Below are 26,895 nucleotides of genomic sequence, written 5' to 3' on the forward strand. Positions count from 1 at the left end.
CCCTCTCTTCTCCCCTCCCCCAAGATACTATGCTTTTAAATATTACATGTTGTTGTGTGTATATGCATGTGTGTGTCTCACACACACACATGAATGATGAGGGTAATTTCCTAACGTCATTTTCTCAGTTAAATAGGCTACTTGAAAACTGTCCACAACTTCCTGAAAGTACCAGGCATTGATGGTTCTTTTATTTTTATTTTCAGCACTTGATATACTGCTGAGGCAACTATGCGGTTCACAATTTCTATTACAGGTACTTTGCACTGTCCCTAAAGGGCTCACAATCTAAGTTGTATATTTTACCTGGGACAATGGAGTACTAAGTGACTTCCTAGGGTCACATGGAGCTGCAGAGGGAATTGAACCTGGTTCCCCAGGATCTCAACCCACTGCCAACCGTCAGGCAGCAGCGGGAATCAAACCCAGTTCCTCATGTCTGCATCCTGCTGCACTAACCATTAGGCCACTCCTCCACTCCCACATTGAGTTTGTGTGGCTGTTGAGGATTTATTGTACTAGGCGACCACCTAGTCTTGCGTAATGGTTGGGCCAGTCCTTGGGGGAAATGAAGGGTGGATGGGTGTGACAGCTGGAGTTGAGAGTTGGTTCGTGATAGGACAAACAAGCCAGAGCCTTTCAGTTGCACATGTGTGTGCCTGTATGTTTGGAGTCCTGCAGCTTTTCCCTTGAATTAAATAGTAATAAAACTCTCCAGAAGACCTTTACTGGGAGCATATAGAAATGTGCAATGGGTGGCACTGATTATTAATGATAATTATTATTATATAACAGAGTATATTTAATCTTAACTAATCCTGTAACTTCAACATGGATCCCTAACACTGTCAATTTTATACCAGTCAGATTACTTAGAAAATACTTACCTAGAAACTCAGTCTGCTACACACGTACCCATTACAAAGGTCACACACAGAGCGAAAGCCGGCATACCTTTTTTTTAACAGGCAATGGTTGTTCTGTTCCCAGAATCAACAGTAATTTTTGCAGCGCACCTCCTTCAATTGCTTCAACCTGAACTTTGGGATTACTGAAAGAAAGCAAATACAAGTAGAAAACAAAACAAAATTTATTATTTATAAAGAACTCTCTACATTCACAGTTTCCCAGAATTCATAAGCTAAGAGGTACCTATAATTTCTTATCATTTCTACAGTACATATGTAGCGCTGTACACAAACATTTAAGAGAGTCCCTAAGTGACAGAGCTGATATGTTCAAGACAAATAAATACAGCAAATAAGGCATGAGGGAGTTTCATTTAAAGTAATATGGATACTGAACAGGTGAATAAGGGGTTAAGAGTTAAAAGCAGCCTCATAAAGGTGGGCTTTTAGCCTTGATTTGAATAGGGCCAGCGATGGAGCATGATGTACCAACTCAGAAAGTCTATTTTAGCCATATGGCATAGCAAGATGTAAGGAAAGGAGTCTGGAGTTCGCAGTGGAGGAGAAGGGAAAAAATGCAATTAACAAAAGAGGCAGGTGCACCACCACAATATGAAACATGTAAGTGTGCATTAAAAAGAAGAAACATATAGCGCTCTGTGTTTCTGAATTAAAAATCCTTTATTCAAGCATCACACACGTAGAAGGGTACAGATAAGAATGAATGTATGTGAATGTCAGTAAGAGGAGTTTGAACTGTATATGGAAACAGAAAGGGAGCCAATGAAGTGACTTGACAAGAGGGGTTGTGAATGTAGTGACAATGGCAAAAGATAAATTGCACAGCAAATTCTGAACAGATGAAGGGGAGAGAGATGGTTTAATGGGAGACCTGTGAGGAACAAGTTCCAGTAATCTAAGCAAGAGGTGATGAGAGCGTGGAGAAGAGAAAGGAATGAATCCTGGTGACAATATAGAGAAAGAAATGTCAGGTTTTAGCAGTCTGTTGGATGTCTGCAGAGAAAGAGAGAAAGGAGTCAAAGATAACCCCAAGGTTATGAGCTGAGGAGATGGAAGATGGGAATGTTATGCACAGAAATAGAGGGGGGGGGGGGGGGGGGGGGGGAGGACAGGTGGATTTGGGGGAAAAGAGTAGGCTGAGACTTAGGCCTGGATTTCTGGTGTAGAGAGGCAGACCTGGAATTCATAAATGTAAATATAGTATTGAACATAGCTGAAGACTGAATGAAGAGATTGCAGAAAGACAAGTTGAGGCATAAGTCAGAGGGTTATCAGTATGAATGCTAAAGTCCCCAAGAGTGAGTCCTCCATTGTCCTGTGCACTCCGCTCCATGGATAAATCCTTCTTATCTGTTCCCTTCTTCACTACTGCCAACTCCAGACTTCGCGCCTTCTGTCTCGCTGCACCCTACGCCTGGAATAAACTTCCTGAGCCCCTACGTCTTGCCCCATCCTTGGCCACCTTTAAATCTAGACTGAAAGCCCACCTCTTTAACATTGCTTTTGACTCGTAACCACTCGCCTCCACCTACCCTCCTCTCTTCCTTCCCGTTCACATTAATTGATTTGATTACTTTATTTATTGTCTATTAGATTGTAAGCTCTTTGAGCAGGGACTGTCTTTTTTCTATGTTTGTGCAGCGCTGCGTACGCCTTGTAGCGCTATAGAAATGCTAAATAGTAGTAGTAGTAGTTAATATGGCTCCAGAAAGAAGGAAAATCCAGGAAGAAAAGTATTTGTCAGGGAGTCAGTAAATGATAGATACATGGAAAGGTAGATGATATGGACATCAAGAAGAAGAAAAGGAGTGACAATGAGATGGTTAAAACTACAAGAAAGGGGGAGTAGCAGCCCAACACCATTATGGCAGCTAATGGGGAAAGGTGTGTTGGAGAAAACATAACCTCCATGACAGAGCAGCAACTGAAGCACAGTCTTTGGGGAAAAATTGTCTATGTTAAAGGAAGAAGATGCACAGTATGAAAGATAAAATGGTTGTGAAAGTAGGTGTTGGAGACAGAGCGCATATACTACAGGGCAGAAAAGAGAGAGAGTTGATTTGGAGGGGCCAGGATTGGGACTGATATCTCAAACAGAGAGGAGGAGAAGGAGTAAAGAGGCAGGAAAGGAATGACAACAGTAACAAAGTTGAGATGTGCTCAGACAGAATGAAGATGGCTGAATGAAAGGAAGAAACCACTGCAGTTCGAAAGCCAAGGAGAAGGTAGAAGAAAAATGATTGGTGAGGTGATGAAAGTAGAAAATGGGCAGTGTGATCTTGAGGTATGTAGTAGTTTGAGATGGGGAATAAGATTGGGAAGAGCAATAAAAATGCTCTTGCCATTGCTGCCTTCTCTTGGGGTGGCAGTAAATTCAGCAGCACTATCGGCAGTTGTGAAAGCTAGTGTGCAGTACAGACTCATGCACTAGCTGTCACAGCCAGCCACACCTCTGCTTTCTCATGTCATGCCCATCCATAGGCGCCCCGTATAAGAGGCTTGGGGAGGCTAAGCCTCCCCAGCCCAGCTGTGACCTTTCCCGCCCATGCTGCATTGCCTCCCCCCCCCCCAAACGTAGCCACTTTCCCTCCAGGCCCGAGGCCCGCTCATCCAGACCTGCCAAGTCGGGAGTCTCCCGCACTCCCGAGTCTGGGCCGGCAAAGTGGGAAAGTCTCCTCTTCGGCGCGAGTCGCGCGATAAAACAAAAAAAAAGAAGCAAGAGCGGGGCCGTGGCAGCCTTCAAGCATGGGCTGTCTGCGCTGCAGCCGCTCCTCTCTCTGCCCCTGGAGGAGCAGGAAGGAAGTTGACATCGACTTCCTGCTCTGCTCCGGGGACAGAGAGGAGCGGCTGCAGTGCCGATAGCCCATGCTGAAAGCTGCTACGGTACAGCCCCGCGCTTGTTCCAGCAGCCAACTGTTGCTCCTGGGGGCTCCAAAACGGTTGAAGCTGGGTGTGGTGTCGGTCCTCCCAGCTGATTCCTGTGCTTTGGGTGCGTGTAACGCGTGTTACCTTTTTTTTTTTTTGGCTGGACTCGGGGCGCTGCTGCTGAAGAGAAGCAGCAGCAGTGGCCAACAAATCAATACCGGGCAGGTATAATGGAGAGAGTGGGAAGATGGGGAGAGAAGGAGGGGACATGGAGAAGGGCTGGAGTCCTGGAGAAAGGGAGAAGCTGCTTAAAATGAGGAGAAAATGGGAGGGGGGGGGTGAAAGAGGGAAGACACTGGAAGGAAGAGTAGGGAGAGAGAAACTAACAGGAGGAGAAACATTGAAGGATGGGGAGAGAGAGGGGGGCATGATGAATGGAAAAGGGTAGAGAGAGAGACACTGGATGGAAAAGGGGATAGAGAGAGAGAGAGACACTGGATGGAAGGATTGGGAGAGAGGGGGGTAGATGTTGGATGGCAGGATCGGGAGAGGGGGTAGACGAATGGAAGGACATGGAGAGAAAGAGGGAAGAGGAAGACAGAAGGATGGGGAGATAAAGAGGGAAAATGGATGGAAGGATGAGGAAAGGGGGGGTAGACGGGACGGGAAAGAAGAGAAATTACTGGACTGGACATGTAGGAGAGGGCAGGGGAGAGAGGAGAATTGCTAGATATGAAAGGATGGAGGGGTCAGGGGAGAGAGGAGATTTGCTAGATGGATGGATGGAAGGACCGGGGAGAAAGGAGATTTGCTAGATATGGATGGAGGACAGGGGAGGGAGGAGAGTTGCTGGACACGGATGGATGGATGAATGGAGGGGAGGGGAGTGAGGAGAAATGCTGAATATGGATGGAGGGGAAACTGCTGAATTTAAGGACTGGATTGAAACGCTTTGAGGGCAGATGCTGCAACTGGAGGAAGGATAGGGACAGGGTGCCACAGATGGTAGACAGAACGCATAAGGACACAGGAGGATGGTGGACATGGTGAGTGAAAGAATATCAAATGGAAAGAAGACACCATAAAACAGACGACACTGGGACCAAAGCGAATAGAAAAACTAAATGCTCAGAAAACAAAGGTAGAAAAAAGTATTTTATTCAAAATGTATTAATTGGAATATGTCAACTTTTGGAAATGTGCATCTGTGATATTTTGCACGTAAGTTTCAATTTCTCTAGTATTGCTGCATGCCAAGTCTGACTTCTTGAGGTAATTTTCCAATTCATAATTTTGCCTTCATATCTTTTGATTTCTAGTTCCTTTTGTCATATCTGTTGTCATGTGTTTTTCATGTGTGATCAAGGTGCAGTATTCTGCTAGCGTGTACTATTTGCAGCCCTTTTGGTTTTTTCACTAGGTAGTGTATTGGTGTTTTAGAGCTTGGTGTAATTACAGTGCTGCTTTTCCACGCATAAGATTGTATCTCGTCCTGTCCTTGGAATTAGTGCTGTTATGATTTGGTAAGTTTCTGAGTGTGTTTTTGCACAAGTTTGTGTATAGTGTTTTGCAGTGTAAAGATTGTGTGTTGGCCGTACTAAGGTGACATCAACACTTTAAATTCATTTTAGTTTGTCATAACATCAGACATAGTTTTATAATATTTTGGAGGATCTGATGTTGAATTGTTAAAGGTATTAATTGTGACTATTTTACTTTTATTTATTTATTTTTCCTGTGTGTTGTCGGACAATTATGGATGTAAGCCCCACCCCCTGGTACCACCCATAACCCCGCCCCCTTTAGCCTCCCCAAACAGTTGGCCCACCGACCGCCTATGTGCCCATCTCTTGCCTACTCCCGCAATGGGCAGCTAACATAGGAAGGTAAGTGCCTGTCTAACGCTGGGCCTCTACATTTTTCTCCAATTAAAAAAAACCCAACTACTTAATATAGAAAAACAATTACTACAATCTTCTGAAAATGTTGCTAACAATGGAGCTGATTTTATACAGCTTTTTCTGAGTGTAAAGCAGGTTTTACAGATGGAAAATAGCTCATAAATTACGCACAGACACAGATGTGTGAAAAGCAGGCACACTACAAGGTTGTGCTTATTTTTACGTGCTCTGTGTGCAGGAGCTCCAGGGGTGTAATTTGGGTGGAGCTAGGTAGCGTTGTGATGTACACACAGAGAATGCACACACACATCTAAATCTTTTTTGAAGCTGGGGTGAGTTTGTACACTACTGGGGCCGATTCCGACATCCTGTTACAGAAAAACATGCGAGGGCCTACGTTTATAAAACAGGTGCTTTTATGGTCGTTTCACACAGGCATCCTGGTATGAAATTATCCTCAATGAAATTATGTCAATAACAATAATAATTATTTAGATTTTGCTTACACCTTTTTCAGTAGTAGCTCAAGGTGAGTTACATTCAGGTACACTGTGTTATTTCCCTGTCCCTGGAGGGCTCACAATATAATTTTGTACCTGAGGCAATGGAGGGCTAAGTGACTTGCCCAAGATCACATGGATCAGCAGTGGGATTTGAACTGGGCACCTCTGGATGTGAAGACTGGTGCTTTAACCAGTAGGCTACTCCTCCACTCCACTTCTGTTCTATGCACATGCTGATGATATTCAGCTTATAGAATCACAGAAACCTGACGGCAGATAAAGGCTGTCTATCCACAGCCATCTACTATCTCCTCCTCTCTCTAAGTGATCCTACGTGCCTGTCCCAAGCTTTCTTGAGTTCAGATATAGTCCTGGTCTCCACCATCACTGCCTATAGATGGAGACGGAAGTGGAAAACAGGCTGTTTGTATGAAAGAACTGGGTGAGTGGTTTACTTTGAGTGCTTTGGTATGGAATGTGTCTAAATTTGCCATACTGTGTTTTGGGGATGTTGATTTGTTAGGGGTTGCTCTACAAGTGTTTTCGCCTTGAATCCGCAGGGGGAGAGACTCGGTGAGCAGCAGGTTTTTCAGGTAATAAAAGAGGACTATTGCCAAGATGCAATTTGTTAGGAAATTGAGGCCTTTTGTTAAGTGAAGATCTGTTTAGGACTGTAGTGCAGGTTGTTATTTATGCATTTGGTAAATGTAATACTTTATAAATTGGTCTATATAGTAGGTTGTTGAGGAAACTTCAGGTAGCCCATAATTGAGTGGCCAGATTTCTGTTGAGACTAAAGAGAAATTCCAGTGTCTCTCATTGCTTCCAATTTGAGAACATACACAAGTTTAAGATTCTGCTGCTGCTTTTTTAAATTTTAAATTTTCAGGTGTTTTCATTTTTGTGCTCTTCTATCCAACATTATATTCCAGCTCAGCTGTTACATTCTGGAAAACGACATGGGGTAGGAGGGCTTTTAGTCAGGTGGCTGTAGGGGAATGGAATACAAGAAGAACTGAAATATACAACATCCCCTTATAGCTTTAGAAAGGCTCTGAAATTTTTAAATCTGAAGTTTTTAAATCTGATGCAATCTGATGTTTATTAATGTGTTACTGTAATTTTGCTTGTTCTGTTGAGGGTATATAAATAAATAAATATGTTTGTAAAGCTAATTTTTGAGGAAAACAGTGAGGTATACTTGTTCTTTTCACAGCTATTCCTGGAAGATGTATAGCAGGCAGAAAGCCACATGTGATCCCATTGCCAATCCCATCATAATCTTTTCAAGGCAGATTTCTCTGCTTTGTTTGCAACACAGACATGAGTTATGTATTGTTGAACGCTGCAAATTTCAGTTTTCTCATCATGCAAATTACAGTGATCAAGATCTTATTTAAAAAAAATAATATAATGTGACAATGATTTGTAATGGACTGCACCAAACCTGCCAAAAAGGGGATCACTAAGTAAATGCTGGAAAAAAAAGACAAAATAATGAAAAAGAAGTTTATTATTTCTGAAACATTGGCTATTTTGAAAATGGAAAGTTTTATGATGTTACTTTAGCCATTTTCACTGACAGCTGGTCTGTCGTTATTTCTAAATGAGTAGAAAATTGACAGTGAATGGTAATTTTATAAAGGCAGCCTCACTGGTATGGCAGATATGCAAATAGGATACCTGCGTTTTATAGAAGGGAACTTCTGCAGGTAAAAGCTGCTTTCAAATTCTCCTCTCTTAGCCTGTAAGCAACCACACAAAGTTATACCTGCTCTGAGGCACATGTTACTTTCCCATTTTCTTTTATATGCATGTATGTGTTTTTTTATAACATAAGCCCAAACCACACCCTAAGTTCATATTAAATACACTGGGTAATTCTATAAACACATATTTCTTTCATGTATAATGTTGTTTTACAAGCAGAAATATCCTATAAAGTTATGCCCTGGGCAAACAAGCATTTTACTTGCAGAGAATGCCCATTCACAGCACCAGCGAGAATACAAGCTAAATGGGGAGAATCAAAATTACCCTCAAAATGGGCAGCTGGTGTGTGTGTATATTTGTGTTTCCACTGTCAAGCAATAAGAAAACCTCCTGCATGTGATCATGGATGCAGCTCAAAATGGGTTATATTAAACTATGAAAACAATCAAATCAACAATCCACAACAAATAATGACATAAATACATAACTCCTGAAGACTACCTATGATGGCTGAATGGGTGCTCCCTGGGCTGTTAAGCTCTGTTAGAGAACCCAGTCAGAATGTATTTATTTATTTATTGAGATATATTAACTGCCTTTATGAAGAGTAGCATGAAAAATTACTTAAAAATGGTTCTGATGAAATAAACAAATCCAACATAGCTGCCTTCTATCAATTTGTGACTAGCATGGAACTAAGCGATTCAAGGGACAGGTCAGCATCAATAAAACTCCTAGACTGCAAACCTTATCATGTACTATTAATGAAGTAAGATCAATGATCACAGAGGATCTAAGGAGGAAAAATTTCCCTTTCTTTGCTCACAAAACTTGCTTTCTTGCTGTTCAGTTTAGCCTTATTAATGCACATCCAACTAAACTGAGAGGTTGATTTAAATTCCCTATTAACATCATTTCCTGTGACTCCCGGGGCAGAAATAACTGGATATTCTCTACAAAAAAAAACCAAAAACAAAACCCTTCAAATTTCTTGACAACATTCTTTCAAAGTTGTAAACAGACGTTAAATAAGACAGGTGCAAAAGCAGACATAGAGATTTTAAAATCTGGAATGTGCTTACCATTATAAAATGGCATGCACATGCTAAAATTGGAAGCATGCCCAAGCCATGCCATCTTTAAATTTCTGCATCCATGGGAGTATACACATGCAAATAGCGGTTTTCTAAAATTGCTATTTGCACATGCAAATGAAGAAGACATCTAGATGGTTTTAAAATGACTTCCTTAGGCTAAGTTTGGCTGCAACTAAGGGATAGAGAACCTAATTTAGGTTAATACATTGGGAACATTTCAGTTCCTCAAATCTATGCCAATTTACCATCAAAACCCCTAGTTTTTGTATGGATTAACAAAGTTTTATAAGGGAAATAACTTCCAAGAGTTTCAGGACCAACCCATGCAGTCAACAAGTGGCCTGTGGCCAGTGAAGGATCTGCTATGTTAATGACTCTTGTCAGCAAATGGCTGGATAACAGAAGGACCCCTCCCCTTCCCCCCAATTGTTTTAGCATTTTATAGCTGCTTGATACAAGTTAGTATAACTTCTGCATGCTAACAGTGAATTGGTCTGGGACAATCTAGCAATGTCTAGGGTCAGGGAACATGAAGGAGCCCAATATATCCAAAAGCAATCTCCTTCCCAGTTTAAGACCTAACATGCAAGAACTTGATCCCTGTGGGTTGGAGAACTGAATAGGAAGAAACGGTTTGAGATGTAAAAAAGAATGACAATACACCATTTTCTCCACAAAACACATACTTTACATCCTTTTCTGGGTATCCCAACACTATACTGCCCCTTTTATCATCACCCTCATTCAACAAGCAAATAGAATGTAAGGTATTATTAGGAAAGGAAAGCAAAAATGAGGATGTTATAATGCCTTAGTATTGCTCCATGGTGCGATCGCACGTGAAATATTGTGTTCAATTCTGGTCGCCACATCTCAAAAAGATATAGTGGAATTAGAAAAGATACAGAGAAGAGCGACGAAATTGATAAAGGGATAGAACAACTTCCCTATGAGGAAAGGCTAAAATGGCTAGGGCTCTTCAGCTTGGAGAAAAGGTGGCTGAGGGAAGATATGATGAAGGTCTGTAAAAATAATGAGTGGAGTTGAACGTGTAGATGTGAAGCGTCTGTTTACACTTTCCAAAAACACTAGGACTAGGGGGCATGCGATGAAGATACAATGTAGTAAATTTAAAATGTATTGGAGAAAATTTTTCTTCACTCAACGTGTAATTAAACTCTGGAATTCGTTGTCAGAGAATGTGGTAGGGGCGGCTAGCTTAGCGGAGTTTAAAAAAGGTTTGGATGGTTTCCTCAAGGAAAAGTCCATAGACCATTATTAAATAGACTTGGGGAAAATCCACTATTTCTGGGATAAGCAATATAAAATGTTTTGTACTTTTTTGGGATCTTGCCAGGTATTTGTGACCTGGATTGGCCACTGTTGGAAACAGGATGCTAGGCTTGATGGACCTTTGGTCTGTCCCAGTATGGCAATACTTATGTACTTATGTAACAATGCTTCTAAAATACAGATGACATTTAATGAATAATCAGCTATCAGAGAATTACACATCCTTAATTCTGGCAAATCAAACATTAAAAAAAACCCAAAAAACAAAAAAACAATGTTCAGAAAATGTTGAACTTCAACTAACCCACAAACTATTTCCCTCTCCAACTCTACGTTCAAGAGGAAGTGACAATAATGCTGCCTGTTTTGCTCAACATTTAGAAGGGCAGTTGAAGTGCAGTATAACTTCAGCATTTACCGCAAATTAATTTACTGTGGGAGTCAACAACCAAAGGTAGCTCAGTACCACAGGTTACCGACTCCCATGGTATATGAATAATGCTGCTTGTGAGCCACCATGCAAGCAGCATTATTCTACTGTCCTGGAAGTGCTGGGCTGCAAAGTCATGGTCTGCTTAGAGGCCGGCCAGCCAACTTGAAAGAAAGCTGCACCCCCCTTGCACACCCAATTTACAAATACCTTTCCTGAAGGTCCCCCCAGCTGAAGACCTTCCATCTGGAAACATCAATTCCCCGCCCCCCCCCCCCCCCCAACACTAGACCTACCTAGATGTTTCCCAGTATTGTCCAACAGTTACAACTTCATAAACTAGACTCCATCCTTGAAAAACTAAGGGTCTCATCATTGGAAGTCAGAAGTCCCAAATCCATAATGCCAATCACCCTGGCAGGAACAACCGTAAACTTTGTTCAATCAGTGAAAAGACCTGGGGGTACTATTCGATGATGCTATGACCTTTAAATCCTAGAATGCAAACACCATTCGATGCTGCTTCTATAAACTCAATGAATCAAAAAAGCCCCTCACCAAACAATTTATAAGTCACTTACTATAAAGCTTCAATATTCAACAACCAAGTTTTTTAGGCCCATCAAAAGTGGTTGGTACTTCATTAGTGCCTAAATAGACACTCTAGGCCACTAAGCTTCCTATCGGTCCACATTTTTTACAAAAGCATCTTCTTTGAACTTCATCTTTCAATCTTTGTATTAGTATATTCTGAATATAATCTTTAATATAGTGTTTAACAGGGGCATTTATCTGGAAAGTCTTGATCATCAACACTGACATGCCGGAGAACCATATGCCGACATAGCCATGTTTCATCGACATCATATCAAATCAGTACCTAGTAATCAGATATGGCTTCTGGCAAACAAAATAAAATTGAAACAGCGTTTGGAGCACAGGGAGGTGGAAAAAGGCCTTGAAGATGGCATTGCGGTGAGATCCAATCATGGAAGAGCTGGGAACTATCAAGAGTATGATTCCAGACAGCTCACAAAATATCGCAGCTTTACAACAGGAAATGGCAAATTTGGCTTCCCAACTTACAGTCTACAATGAGAGAGCCACTCAGGTTGAAACACGTGTATCCAATCTGGAGGACTAGGCACAGTTATGGTGAGTGGATCATGCTGCCTTAGCAGGCTTGCAGAAAGAACTGATTAATACCAATAATCGGAGTCGCCGTAACATTAGGTTCATTGGCTTACCTGAGGGAAAATTGAAGGGGCACATCCTGTGTCCTTTATAGAAAATTTTCTCCTGAAATTACTCCAGATTACTTTTAAGCTTTTGTGTGAAGTGGAGCGGGCCCATCGGATCCCAATGAGACACTCAGATCAGGACATGTGAGGCCCTTCATTTTGAAGGTCTTGTGTCACGCTCAAGTGATGGAAATAATTGCGAAGATGAGAGCTATGTTGAACATACAATGGAATGGAGCTACAATTAAGGTTGTGCCTGATTTTGAAAGGTGCAGAGCACAAATCTGGAAGCAGTTTTTATCAATGCGATTACAATAAAAACTGGGAGCGCAATATTGGCTTTTTTATCCGGACCTGAAAAAAGTCACCTACCGTAATCGCACACAGCATTTTGAAGACACAAATGCATTGAAATAATTTATTAGAGAATGTCAATCTAGTAGCACCTGAGCTCTGCTGTTTAATATCTTTTAGCTAATTTTTCATTGCATGCCTGTTAATCAGCAGGCTACTGATGTTTGCAAGCTTTTCTTTGTCAATTTACTGTTTTTTTTTCCTGCATGTATACGGTTTAATGGGTTCATATTACTCGAGTCATGTTACGTAACAAGGTGTGGATGTTGGAGTATTACTTGTGGGATCTGTCTGTGTCTGTGGGGGGGAGGGGAATGGTCAGCCATTCTAAGGCTGCAGAGTGTGCAGGAAAATAGGGTGAACTGTGGTAGGCAAGAGGGGCTGGGTGGAAGATGTAGGAAGGTGAAGGGGAAGGGTAGAGGAAATGGGTTTTGTTATTTTGCAGACATCCCTAGTACTAATCTCTCTATATAAAACGCACCTCCAACGTTCTGAAGCTTCCAGAAGTCCCAACGTTCTAAATGCATGGTGGTGAAACCCGGAATTCGCCCATGAGTGTTGGCCCCACCCCGACGTCAAGGGCGGACCAATGACACTCAACCAATCGCATCACGAACCCGTTACTAAGCGACGGAACGTGACATAAGACACATCGTGGAACAATGAAACCAGCAGCACACAGTTGCTACGCGACGTCAACAGAAACACTAAAAGGACCATATAGATCTCTGCTCTCCACACAAACAACGGACACGGAGGGCATAGGAGGGAAGGAAAAAAACCAGCACAAACACACACACTCTCACTCTTAACTGGCTATAATGAGCAACTGACCTGGCACTATCACAGGGACTGCTAGCACCTCTCTCCCTCTCTCTTACACACACACGGGACACAGAGGGGTTGGAAGACAAGGAACGAATCGTTGGGTATGAAGGGGGCAGCAGGGGAGATAAGGCAATAACTGCCTCAAATGTTTGTGCTGTGCTATGTACAATTATAATGCTGTCTCTTCATTTTGACCCTACCCTTTCACACAGACGCGCACACACACACACACACACTTACACTGTCTCTATCTCACACACACACGCACCCACACACATATACACACTCTCACACAGACACACAAACACGCCTCAAATGGTTCAGCTGTCCTATGTAAAATTTCACTGCTGTCTCTTCATTTTCACCCTACCTTTGCACACTCTCTTTCACACACAGACACACATACATATACACACTCTCACTCTCTCTATAGCCTTGCTAGCGCCCATTTCATTTGTTTACTAAACGGGCCTTTTTTACTACTATACTATAATGACACAGTGTCCCTTGATACTGGCATTTTACAGTTTCAAGTTGTGTGTGTGTTATTGTACTATATTTATCCTGGGTGATGGGTCATACCTTACGAAATTCTTATGATTAATCTAAAGCTTTACTCCATAAATGTTAAGAGGAAAAAGGTTCTTAATTATACTACTTTAGAGATACTTGATGAGAAGTGTTTTTCTTTTTTCTTTTCTTCCTCTCCACTCTCTCTCTCCTGTCCTTTACATGATTTTTGCAATTTGTATGCTGTGCACTGAATTGTCTTCTGTTATTCTATTTTTAAATTTAATAAAAATACTACGACCTTAGAAATGATTTATAATGAAAATACATATATATATATATATATATACCATGAAAGGATCAATGCAGATAATAAAATAAAATAAAAACTCGGCCAGCACTAGGAAGAAGTAAACATCATACTTAATCAATCTAAGATGACTTAGTACATCAAGTAACTTCAATAAACTATTTTAGATGGATAGCACATTATCTCAAAAAGCAAAATGACTTACATTTGTTACAGGAAATGCCTGAAGTCTAGTAAGCTGCAGGGGTGGCTGGGTCAAACAGTGCTACTATGCAGTTGCCCAATCTAAAAAGGGAAGGGTTGCAATCTTATTCAATTGCACAGCCAATATATTGCTGGAAGATCAGAGAGTGGATGTACTTGGTAGATGGCTCTACTTATGGTTTTGAGTGGGGAATGTTACTCTTGCAATTATAAATATATATGCTTACTCAGGAGAGGTGCTCTGCCTTTTTCCGGTCCTTGCAGACTTTCCTTATTGAACTTGGTGATCTCCTTATGATAGTGGCGGGATATTTTAACCAGGATCTGGATCCTGTTGGACTAAGAACACACGGGATTCATTCTGACTTGAAAGCCTTAGTATGAGCTGGCGGATTGATAGATATCTGCATATACTCAACGCTCACGTTAAAGAGATCACATTTTGCTCGCAGGTGCATCATTTCTTTTCAAGGATTATTTTTTTGGTTTCCAAAATTCTGACTCCTAATGTGTTGGATGCTACCACTGATGCCATTCTGCTATCTGATCATGCGGGAAAAATATTGCTAACCTTAGATATTGAGGCAATATCAAATAGTAAGCCTATTTGGCAATTTAACAATGCTTCAGTGCAGGGCAAAATAGTGGAAACAGTTATAAAGAATACAATTATGGAAAACAGACAAATATGGTTTAATGAAACAGAGTTAGAATGGGTTCAGCCAAGGAAAGTCTTGCTCACCAATTTGCTTCATTTCTTTGAAGGTGTGAAGGGCCGGCCCTAGGGTTTCTAGCACCCTCCTGCAGTCTATTAGTCGGCGCCCCTACCCATCCAGAGGCGGGATCACTATGGCTCCGCCCCTACAGTAGACACACACCCTTTTACCAGCCATGGCATCATTGAAAATATTACACCAGTATAGAAGAAAAATAACTTAGCACACAGACCAGGAATTAAGAGAACAGACAGTCTTGCCAACTCTGAAAAACAATGTGTTATCAAAATTTCAGAATCTAACAAACAGATCCCTATTCAGACACTTGGCCTTGCAGTCACACATGTAGAACAGAGATAGCCCCTCTTCAAATGCTTCAAAAATTAACCTGAAATCCTAAGAAGTTAGACTCTGCATATAGCACAATAGCCTTCCCATCGAGCACAGCTTAGGATCTAGCTAGGACAGACTTAATCAGCATAAACTAACATATTCTACAATCTAAAGACTAACAAGAGTTACTGAAGTGGGAATGAGAGAGAGGTGATGGTTAGGAATTGAAAGCAGGCATCTAGCCCTCCTGTCCTGTGAGTTGCTGTGTTGGGGGTGGAAAAGGGTGGGTCAGGTGCAACACTAAACAGCAGTCTCTGACAAAACAAGGGTCCAGGCTCTGCTGTACTGTCTCTGTCTGAGCCCTCTCTGGGCAGAGGACAGAGGTTAGCTGAGCTCCCACAAGTTATTTCAGAGCCAGATTCAGTTGGAGCAGTGACCTCCTCTGACAAACACAAGGAGGATATTTCTCTGCTTGGGAGGGGGAGGGGATGGGACAGAGAGCTGACAGCTTTGGAGCCAGACTGAGATGAGCAGCAGAGATTAGATACTCAGCAGAGCTTGACTGCTTGCAAAGTGATGCCCTTGAAAGCATGCGCCCCCCCTGCAGTGCTTACCCTGCTTACAGGGTTTGACCGGCCCTGAAGGTGTGGATAAAGGTGAGCCGGTTGATGTAGTGTTTCTATATTCTCAGAAAGCTTTTGATAAAGTTCCTCATGAGAGACTCCTGAGAAAATTAAAGGGTGATGGGATAGGAAGCTAGGTTCTGGTGTGAATTAGGAATGGGATATTGGATAGAACACAGAGGGTAGGGTTAAATGGTCACTTCTCTCAATGGAGGAGGGTGAACAGTGGAGTGCCATAGGGATCTCTACTGGGACTGGTGCTATTTAACCAGAAATGGAGGAGTGGCTTAGTGGTTAGGGTGGTGGACTTTGGTCCTGAGGAAGTGAGTTTGATTCCCGGCACAGGCAGCTCCTTGTGACTCTGGGCAAGTCACTTAACCCTCCATTGCCCCATGTAAGCCGCATTGAGCCTGCCATGAGTGGGAAAGTGTGGGGTACAAATGTAACAAAAATAAAAATAAGTACATAAGTATTGCCACACTGAGACAGACCAAAGGGCCATCAAGCCCAGCGTCCTGTTTCCACAAATAACTGGCAAGATACTAGAAAAGCTCAATACATTTTATGATGCTTATCCCAGAAATAAGCAGTGGATTTTCCCAAGTCAATTTAATAATGGTCTATGGACTTTTGCTTTAGAAAGGCATCCAGACCCTTTTTAAACCTCGCTAAGCTAACCGCCTTTACCACACTCTCTGGCAACGAGTTTGTACAAGTTCCAGAATTTAATTATGTTGAGTGAAGAAAACTTTTTCTCTGACTCATATTAAATGTACTACTTTGTAGCTTCATCACATGCCCCCTAGTCCTAGCAATTTTGGAAAGAATAAACAAACAATTCATGTCTACCCATTCAACTCCACTCGTTATTTTATAGCCCTCTATCATATCTCCCCTCAGCTGTCTCTTCTCCAAGCTGAAGAGCCCTAGATGCTTCAGCCTTTCCTCATAGGGAAGTCGTCCCATTCGCTTTATCATTTTCGTCACCCTTCTCTGTACCTTTTCTAATTCCACTATACTACTACTATTAATCATTTCTATAGCACTACCGGACGTACGCAGCGCTTCACACTTGATCATGGACAGTCCCTGCTCAATAGAGCTTACACTCTAATTATGACAGACAGGACAAGTAAAGGATAAGGGTTAGGACAGACAGGACGTATCAGGGATAGGGGACAGTTGAAGGTTTTTTGAGATGCGGCGACCAGAATTGAACACAATATTCGAGGTTCGGTCGCACCATGGACTGATACAAAGGCATTACAACGTCCTCACTTTTGTTTTCCAATCCTTTCCTAATAATACCTAACATTCTATTTGCTTTCTTAGCTGCCACAGCACACCATTTCAACGTATCAACAACGATATCGAGATCCCTTTCTTGGTCGGTGACACCTAACTTGGAACCTTGCATTGCATAGCTATAGTTCGGGTCCCTCTTTCCCACATGTATCACTTTGTACTTACTCACATTAAACGTCATCTGCCATTTAGACGCCCAGTCTCCCAGTCTCGTAAGTTCCTCTTGTAATTTTTCACAATCCTCTCGCGATTTAACAACTTTGAATAACTTTGTGTCGTCAGCAAATTTGAGGAGTGGCCTAGTGGTTAGGGTGGTGGACTTTGGTCCTGGGGAACTGAGGAACTGAGTTTGATTCCCGGCACAGGCAGCTCCTTGTGACTCTGGGCAAGTCACTTAACCCTCCATTGCCCCATGTAAGCCGCATTGAGCCTGCCATGAGTGGGAAAGCGCGGGGTACAAATGTAACAAAATAAAATTACCTCACTAGTTACTCCCATCTCTAGATCATTTATAAATATGTTAAAAAGCAGCAGTCCCAGCACAGACCCCTGAGGAACCCCACTATCTACCCTTCTCCAATGAGAATACTGACCATTTAACTCCATCTCTGTTTTCTATTCTTTAACCAGTTTTTAATCCACAATAGGACACTACCTCCTATCCCATGACTCCAATTTCCTCTGGAGTTTTTCACTTATAAAGGATATGAGGTGATTAAATTTGCAGATGATACAAAACTAGTCAAGGTTGTTAAAACACGTGTGGACTGTGAAATATTGCAGGAAGAGCTTAGGAAACTGGAAGACTAGGCATACAAATAGTAGATGAAATTTAATGTAGACAAATGCAATATGATGCACATTAGAAAGAATAATCCGAATCATAGTTACCTGATGGAAGGGTTCACATTGAGGGTCGGCACTCAAGAAAAAGATCTAGGTGTCATTGTAGATAATATGCTGAAATCTTCTGCACAGTGTGCGACGGTGGCCAAAAAAGCAAACAGGATGCTAGGAATTATTGGGAAAGGGACGGTGAATAGGACCGAAAATACTATAATGTCTTTGTATTGCTCCATGGTTCATGGTTAAACCTCTTTAGCTTGGAAAAGAGAGAGTTGAGGGGAGATATGACTGATGTCTACAAAATCCTGAGAAGTGTAGAACGAGCAGAATTAAATCGATTTTTTACTCATTCCAAAAGTATAAAGATTATGGGACACTTGAGGAAGTTACACGGAAATACTTTTAAAACAAATAGGAGGAAATATTTTTTTACTCATCAAATTGTTACGCTCTGGAACTCTTTGCCGGAGGATGTGGTAACAGCGGGTAGCTTATCTGGGTTTAAAAAAGGTTTGCACAAATTCCTGGAGGAAAGGTCCATAGTCTACTATTGAGACAGACATGGGAAGCAACTGCTTGCCCTGGGATTTGTAGTATGGAATGTTGCCACGATTTGGGTTTCTGCCAGGTACTTGTGACTGGCTTGGCCACTGTTTGGAAAACAGGATACTGGGCTGGATGGACCACTGGTCTGACCCAGTATAGCTTCTCGTGTACCCAAACCAAGTAGAGACTCACTAGAAGTATCCAATTATAGACCTTTGACACTAAGTAATACTGATGGAAATTTTTTTGCAAAGGTGTTGGCTGTGCGATTGTCTAAATATTTGAATCAGCTGAGTCATATGGATCAATCTGTTTTTTTAAACTTTATTTTTATTAATTAGAACATACAATCACCATGTGTAATGAATCAATTAAACGAAAAACTTTAAGCTGAAACAATCCTCAACCCATGAGGATAAGGGAAAAAAAAGGGTGGAACACATAAAGAAGAATTTATCATTATAATAAAAAGAAAAAACAGACGTTAGCATGGAACACATTTCTAATATCTAAATACTTGATTAAACATTTGCAAGGGTAATGCAGCACAAAGGTAGTCCCAAGGGCCACACACCCCTACCCCATAGAAAGAAATGCCTTCCTTCTTTCCTGTGAACTGTCAAAATATAAATGCATAACCATATTTAGGTCTTCTCAAACACAAATTGAACAAGTGGCACAGTCTGAGACTTGTTCTTGCAAGGAATCCAAAATAGCCGATATGTCCAAGGATGATTGTTGATTTTCTCCCAAAGTTTTAGTTGGCAAATAAAACACCCTATTAACTGGGGGAAATGAATCCTTTGGCAAGGATAATGCCTAATTTATATATTTTTTAAATGTGTCCAAGGGCTGTAAACCCCAAACCTTTGGAAAATTAAGCAAAAGAAGGTTAAAATGTCTAAATTGATTTTCACATTGCTCCAACTTACGATGAATTAGTACTTTATCTTTAACCAAAGTTTGTGCAACCTCTATTATCTTTCAAAGATTTTTCCAGATTTTCCAATCTCAAACAATGGCCTATCTCTAGAACCTCAAACTTCTGTGCTAGACAGCCACAAGATAATTTAAGCGAGGCAATGTCAGATGAGCAATTAGCAATGGTAGACTCCAATTTGGTAAGAAGACCCAAAATAGCACCAAGAGTTACCTCTTTTGTAGACTGAGCTGCCTCAATCTTAGCTGGATTCTCAGCTCACACCTCCAATGGAAAATTAGCAGTCCCAACTGCAGGGGTTAATGGCACCAAAGGCCTCTACGCCAGGATACCACACACAGCTTCCTCTGCAGTGGGCTCTAATTCCTCCTGACTCAAGGAGAGGCTCAAACTCACAGCTGAGCCTAGTCCTGCAGCTTCAAATGAAGCAGTGGACATTTCATGGAATCCTGGGGTCACTGTTGTTCTATTAGCTCTAGATTTATTTATAGAAGCTACTCTTTAAATGGACACAAATGACTCATATGTTCTGTAGTCAACCTCAAGCTGTTGATCAGTTGCAGGATTTTTCTGGCCTATCTGTATATGCAGCTCAAATTAGCTGTCTGGGGCATGAAGCCTCTCAATGGTATAAATTGTTGGCGTCTGTCACTGTGAATACTATACTTAATAAGAGCATGTGTGATCTTTGGTCCAGAGAAGTACAAATGATTATTTCTGAATCACAGTGGTCTTGGTTGTGAACACGAAGGATACAGTGCTGTGCATCAGCTGTTATATTACATGGTTTGAAGAGTGTGGTGGATGCCAAATGGTCTGCATAAAATGGACAAAGGGATTACAGATAAATGTTGGTCTTGTCGACAGTCCATTGGTACTCGATCACCTTCTTTTCTTTTGTCTAATGGTTCATGAATTTTGGGAACAGATATGGAAATTGACATAGACTATACTGCAAATGGAATTGCCACTGATCTACTGTGTTCAATGTCTTTGGTGAGCAATAGGAGGTATCGGAAGATCAGACTAGATTGATTTCGGTACCGACTGCTACTGCAATAAAATCAATATTACACAACTGGAAGGATCCTTCTAAACTTAACATGTACATGTGGTGGAATACAGTTTGTCTCATGTGTAGATACGGGATGAACATAGCTGAAAAACAGAATAGATTGTGCCATTTTCTGCGTGTAAGGGCGCTAGTGCAACAATTTGCAGAGACTTGAGCTGTGTCTCCTTAGAACCATTATTTACTAATTCAGTGTTTTGGGGCTATGCAACACGTTGTGTACTAGATAGGATAGTAGTTGCACCTGCTCCTTCTAGACTGCTGAGTGTGTGGGAGGAGAGTGGGTGGGTGGGATTGGCTCTTTTGGTTGCCTTTAAAATGCACCTGTTAATAAATCACCTTTTGCTTATTGTTATGTTTGTTGCATCTTTGTAGGAACATAGTGCTGTATTGCTTTCAAATTCAATTCTGAATAAAAAGAACTTTAAAAAATGAACAGGAGGAAATATTTTTTCACTCAATGAATAATCTCCAGAACTCACTGTTAGAGGATATGGTAACAGCGGTTGGTGTATCTGGATTTAAAAAAGGTTTGGAAAAGTCCATAGTCTGCTATTGAAATAGACATGGGGAAAGCCACTGCTTGTCCCTGGGATCAGTAGCATGAATCTTTTTCCTATCTGTATGGCTATTCTTATGTTCTTATGTAACAAGCAAGTATGGAAATGTGGAAAGAATACAACATGAGTCAGGTTATAGGGAACTAGCCATTAAGCCCGTAACGGGCTACCTTTTTGTTTTCCTATGGCCTCCCCCCTCCCCCCGTCCACCAACCCTCCTCTCTCCCCTGCCCTCCCCCCAGCATCTGTTTCCCTCAGTTCCGCCCCCTCCTTCCCTCCCTGCTCCCTCCTCCTCCGATTTCCATGCCCATGTCCAAGCCCTCCTCCCTATTGGGCTGTACTACTGGAGGAGGCGGGGCTTGGACTTCTACACTCTCAGCATTCCGACTCTGCTGCGCATTTGCAGGTGAGTTGGTCACTTGACGTTTATATGTTTGATACTTGTTTAAAGAGCTAAGTGCAAATTTAAATTTCTGGTAAGCAATTTTACTTTTCTGGTAGGATAAGTCAGCTTATGACCTGCAGGAGGGAGGCCCCAGTACACCTTCAGGTTTTTGGTGTTTGCTTTTGTGGAAATGAGTTCTCCTATACCTGGAATCAGGGTTCTGGGACTTAAGTTGGGATAGAAGGTATCAAAAGAGACAGTAGCTCTCTGAGATCGGTGTCAAACCCCTTTGTGCCTCAGAATTTATCAGAGAGCAGATAGTATTCAACAACTTTACTTGGAACTCAATGGATCTCTGGCGGGATCCTATAAAAGGAGCTGTAATGCCTAATGCTTTAGCCATCTCTTTCTTTACTTTCTCCCTTTTAACCTATTGTATGTTGTCTAGTCCAATTAGTTTGATTCCCTCCCCTTTTAGATTGTACACTGCCCAGATAGTGTCCACTGTAGGGTGGGATATAAAATGTTTAATAAACTTGGAAACTTAGTAATTGTACTCTACATGGAAGCACTGAAAAGTATTTAAAAATATATAAGCAGTTAATATAAAGCATTAAGATTAGTTTCAATATAGAGGTATACTAGACTTGCAGTACTAGCATAGAAACATAGAAAATGATGGCAGATAAAGACCACATGGCCCATCAAGTCTAATTATCAGTCCACTATTTTGTCCTCTCCCTTAGAGATCCTATGTGCTTGCTCTATGCTTTCTTGAATTCAGATACAGTCTTGGTCTCTACCCCCTCTACTGGGAGACTGTTCTATGCATCCAACACCCTTTCCATAAAAAAGTATTTCCTTCAATTGCTCCTAAGTTTTCTCCCTTTCAACTTCATCTTATTCCCTCTCAAGAGCTTCCTTTTAATTGAACAAAGACCTGCCTCCTGTGCATTTATGCCATAGAGGTATTTACAATATGTATTGAGATCTTTAAGTCTGTTCTTATTCGACTTATGACAAAGACCAATGACCATTTTAATAGCCACTCTCTGGACCAACTCCATTCTGTTTCAGGTTTATTTAATTTGATTACCTGTTTAAGGGTAGCCATCAAAGTGAAGTACAAACAGTAATAGAAATCTAATATCAAAAATAGAAAAGAACACCAACTGTTAATAGAAAAGAAAGGACAAAAAGAAAAAAAAAAGAAAGGAAAAAATACTTAATTTTCTGTTTAACCATAGCTTCAGGTAACAGAATATGGTTCCAAATTCCTGCCAGTGTTCCCCCAGGAAAACCAAATCATGGGTTAACTAGAAAGGAATCCTGAAAAAAAATGGGCTTGAAGTAGTCGCTTAAAAGTTACCAAGGAAGGTTCCAACCTCATAGAGTCAACTGTTTCCACAGCGTAGGGCCCACTAGCTTAAACATGGAATTGCTCATGGAGACCAGAGAGACCTGATGGAAAGAAGGCACCACCAGCTAGCTTTGCTGGGCTGATTGGAGAGTATGTGAAGGGACATAGGGGAGAAGGAAGCATGTCAAAAAAGAGGGCGGGCCAGTCTGGTGAATGCCAAATACTAGATTCAGAATCTTAAACACAATACGGTACCGACTGGTAGTCAATGTTCGATTTGCAAAAGTGGGGTTATATGATCATATTTCTTTGCCCCTAACAATAATTTCATTGAGATATTCTGAATCAACTGGAGTCGTCTAAGATCCATCTGTCTCAGACCCCAAAAGCAGGGAACTACAATAATTTAGGTAGGAATGTACAAAAGCATGCAACAAGATTTGCAAGGCACCCCTGGCAAGTAAATGCTGAATCGAATGAATCTGTCAATCTAAAAAAAACATTTATTCATCACTATCGTTGACACATGAGGATGGAATGATAAATCAGAATCCAACAGGACACCCAACACCCTGAGCTCCATACAAAGGGGAATCTGATGCCACAGATTGAGAGAAATGAAAAGTCCAAAAGGGGCCTGCTTTTGAATACACCTTTGTCTTCTGCATATTTAATTGCAGCATATGACTCTGCAGTCAATCAATAATACGTAAAAAATAAAATGTGTGTCAAATAAAAATGTGCAATACAATATTTTGAAGCTGGAGTAGGAGTTGATATACTTTTATCGACTCCAACTCCACCGCCCTGTAGAAAAGGTGATGGCAAAAGCAAAAAGATGTTTCAGTGCACAGAAAGAGATGGTCCAACAGGAAAAAGGAGGTATAAGTCTTGTGGTGAGGTTTAATTTAGAGTTCTGTATACAGTTTTGGAGACTGCACCTTCAAAAAGATATAAACAGGATGAAGCCAGTCCAGATGGCAGCTACTAAAATAGTCCGTGATCTTCATCATAAAGCACATGGGGACAAAGATATCAATTTGTATACTCTGGAAGAAAGGTAGAAAGAGAGGACATATGATGTTTACATACATCTTTGGCATAAATTCACAGTAGGTGAGTCTCTTTCAACTGAAAGGAAGTTCTGGAATGAGGGGGCATAGGGTTTTTATTTATTTATTTATTGCATTTGTATCCCACCTTATCCCACCTCTTTGCAGGCTCAAAGTGGCTTACAATACATCATGAGTAGTGGAGGAATGTTAATAGATAAACATTTGGTATTGCAGGATCTTGGTCAGCCTGATGATAATAAAACAAACATAATAAACGAAATCATAGTCTACAAGCAGATATTATGAAACAGGTTCTGAATATAGATGTGCGAGTTGTTGGTTGATGGTGAAAGGGGACAGACACAAATAACCTAAGAAAATACTTCTTTATGGAAAGGTTGGGAATATGTGGAACAGCTGGTGGTGTATTTGGGACACAGGATCTCTAAGGGAGAGGAAAGGGTAGTAGATGGCATGGATGGGCAGACAAGATAGGCCATGTGTTCTTCATCTGCCTTCATTTTTCTAAGGCATTAAGTGCATCTGTGTTATTTGGAATACAATATACAGTAACTGTACTGTCTCTGTGTTAAATGTATGGAAATACATTGGGCACACCTTCAACAGCTAATACAGATGCTTTGTTATTAAAATGCTTTAATTTTTCCACTCTTTAATAAACAGAGTCTTTCATATTTTGTTGGGAAGACTGGATGGACCGTACAGGTCTTTATCTGCTGTCATCTACTATGCTACTATATTTCTAAACTATGCTATATGTGTTGCATTCTTTAGTATTCTGTTTGTACAATTAATAAATGCACTGAATAAGCAATGGAAGAGGATTGGGATTTCACTTTATATCTGGAGAGCTTACACTAGGCTATAAAAATTAGAAAATTAAACAAAAGAAATACATTTGATGATTTGTATAAGAACCTTGTCAGGTTCTCAGTTTCAGAGCCCGCGCGGCTGGGCTCTGGAGCAAACATGAGCCCTTGGGGGCTTCTGACGAGGAGCGACAGCAGCAGGCAAAACCCACCAATCAACGCTGGGCAAGCACACCGGCACGGACTGCTGGCACCGCCCAGCGAGCCGGAACACAAAGACTGGACTCCCCCGGACTGGAGGACACAGGACTGGAACACTGGACTGGAATCCCCCGACTGGAGGACACTGGACTGGAATCCCCCGGACTGGAGAACACAGGACTGGAGCACACTGGCCTGGTCTGTACAGCTTCACCTGCACTTAGCCACTGCCCCCCAAGGGTTGAGCCCCTGGGTTCAAGTGGCTGGCAGGACTTACCGGATACCGGATGACACAGGGACCAGGACTAGAACAAGCTGAAGCAGGAGTGCTCCAGGTACTCAACTAACTGAAGTGCTCCTAAATCTTAAACTGACAAACCTAAGCCCTATCCTACCAGGGGTGCTCCTAAGCCCTGCACAACAAAGGGACTTCCTAAGCCCTAAACTAACAGGAGCTCCTAAGCCCTGCTCAACAAAGGGACTTCCTAAGCCCTAAACTAACAGAGCGGAACTAAACACAAAGCTAACACAGGTGCTACTAAGCACCAAGCTACAAGCAGTGCTCTACAACTCTAAACTAACTAAGGTGCTCCTATGCACCAAACAACCACAAGTGCTCCTAGCACTAAAAGGGATACCGGGGAGCCACAAGGGAAAAACAAGGAAGAAAAAACACAAAAACTAGCAAAGGTGCTTCCTAAAACACCAAGCTACAGCTGTGCCCCACAGCACTAAACTAACCAAGCACTAAACCTACAGAAGTGCTAGTAAAAACTAACAGGGGAGCAGGGGAGCCACAAGGAAACAAGCAGGGAAGCTAAGCATGAATCAAAGTGCACACTGCACTAACACTAACCTGGACCTTTAGCAAAAGCAAGCAGGGAAACTAGACACAAAGTCGGAAGTGCACACTGCACCACCCTACCTCAAGCAAACGTTGCAAAGGACCCGAAGGAAAGAACACCACTTCCCTATCAAGGCCCTCCCTGATGATGTCACACTCCCTAGACCCAGGCAGAGAGCACACTGAAACCAGAGAGGACCAACCCACACCAATGCAGCACCGTGAAGCACTTGAAGCCAGTACACCCAAAGAGAGGTAGAGCTAACTCAGTCCACACACACAGCTGTAGTAAAGTGAAACAATTAGAGTCATGCTGCTGGAAGCTGCCAGCATAGACAGAGAGAGCTAGCTCAGAAAGGACAGACAAAAGAAACAAAAGCCAGCTAAGAAGCTGACCCCCAGGAAAAAAAGTAAGTTTGAGAGGGGTTCTGACCACGATCATAACACCTTAAGTGTGGACATAAACAGCTCTTAGATGTTCAGATCCTACTGAGTCAAACTGGACCAGGGTACAAGTGTAAGTGGTGTGGAGGCTCAGGGAAACCACTGGCCCTACCAAAAAACAATTAATGCTGGGGCTGTACTTTGGAAGAGGCAAATTCCTTCAAATCTCATGATGACACAGGTGCCCTGTGCAAACCATGCCTACTAACCTGGAGTTGTTGTGCAGAAGGGAAGGAAAGACTGCTAAGGGGAGAAAATGGGGCTAAACGGATAAACATTGCCCTCCACATTCAAAAAATACCTCCATGCAAGAAATCTTGTTTTAGATCAAGAAAATACATTCTAAGGAAGGGGCATGTCACAACGCAACAATGATTTTGCTACTGAGACAAAAACATGTGATTTATACTAAACTGAACCCGCCGATTCCAAATATGAACTCAGAATTTGCCTGACACGTCTAGATTTTAAGTTATACATGCAAAGCCTATTCACTTATAATATTAATGCATTATACATTGGAAATATTCCAACGGACATGCCTGGACCTGTCCAGATGGGCTCAGGCAGGACTATTGGCTGATGTCAGCAGTAAGTATATAAGGCAAGATGGATAGACGCAAATGTGTTAACTATCAGGACAATTTCTGCTACATA

The 26,895-nt window shown here is 41.7% G+C and overlaps 1 protein-coding gene across 1 annotated transcript in view; it reads right to left on the minus strand.

Moving 5' to 3' along the window:
• Nucleotides 1–26,895, minus strand: part of SIL1 (SIL1 nucleotide exchange factor) — a 696,897-nt gene that overhangs the window by 263,169 nt on the left and 406,833 nt on the right. Inside the window, exon 8 of the mRNA XM_030212991.1 lies at nt 955–1,051. Coding sequence (XP_030068851.1) covers nt 955–1,051 — 97 coding nt within the window. The remainder of the gene's footprint in view (nt 1–954; nt 1,052–26,895) is intronic.

This window comes from Microcaecilia unicolor, chromosome 8, assembly GCF_901765095.1.
Source record: "Microcaecilia unicolor chromosome 8, aMicUni1.1, whole genome shotgun sequence".
Classification (NCBI taxonomy): Eukaryota; Metazoa; Chordata; class Amphibia; order Gymnophiona; family Siphonopidae; genus Microcaecilia; species Microcaecilia unicolor.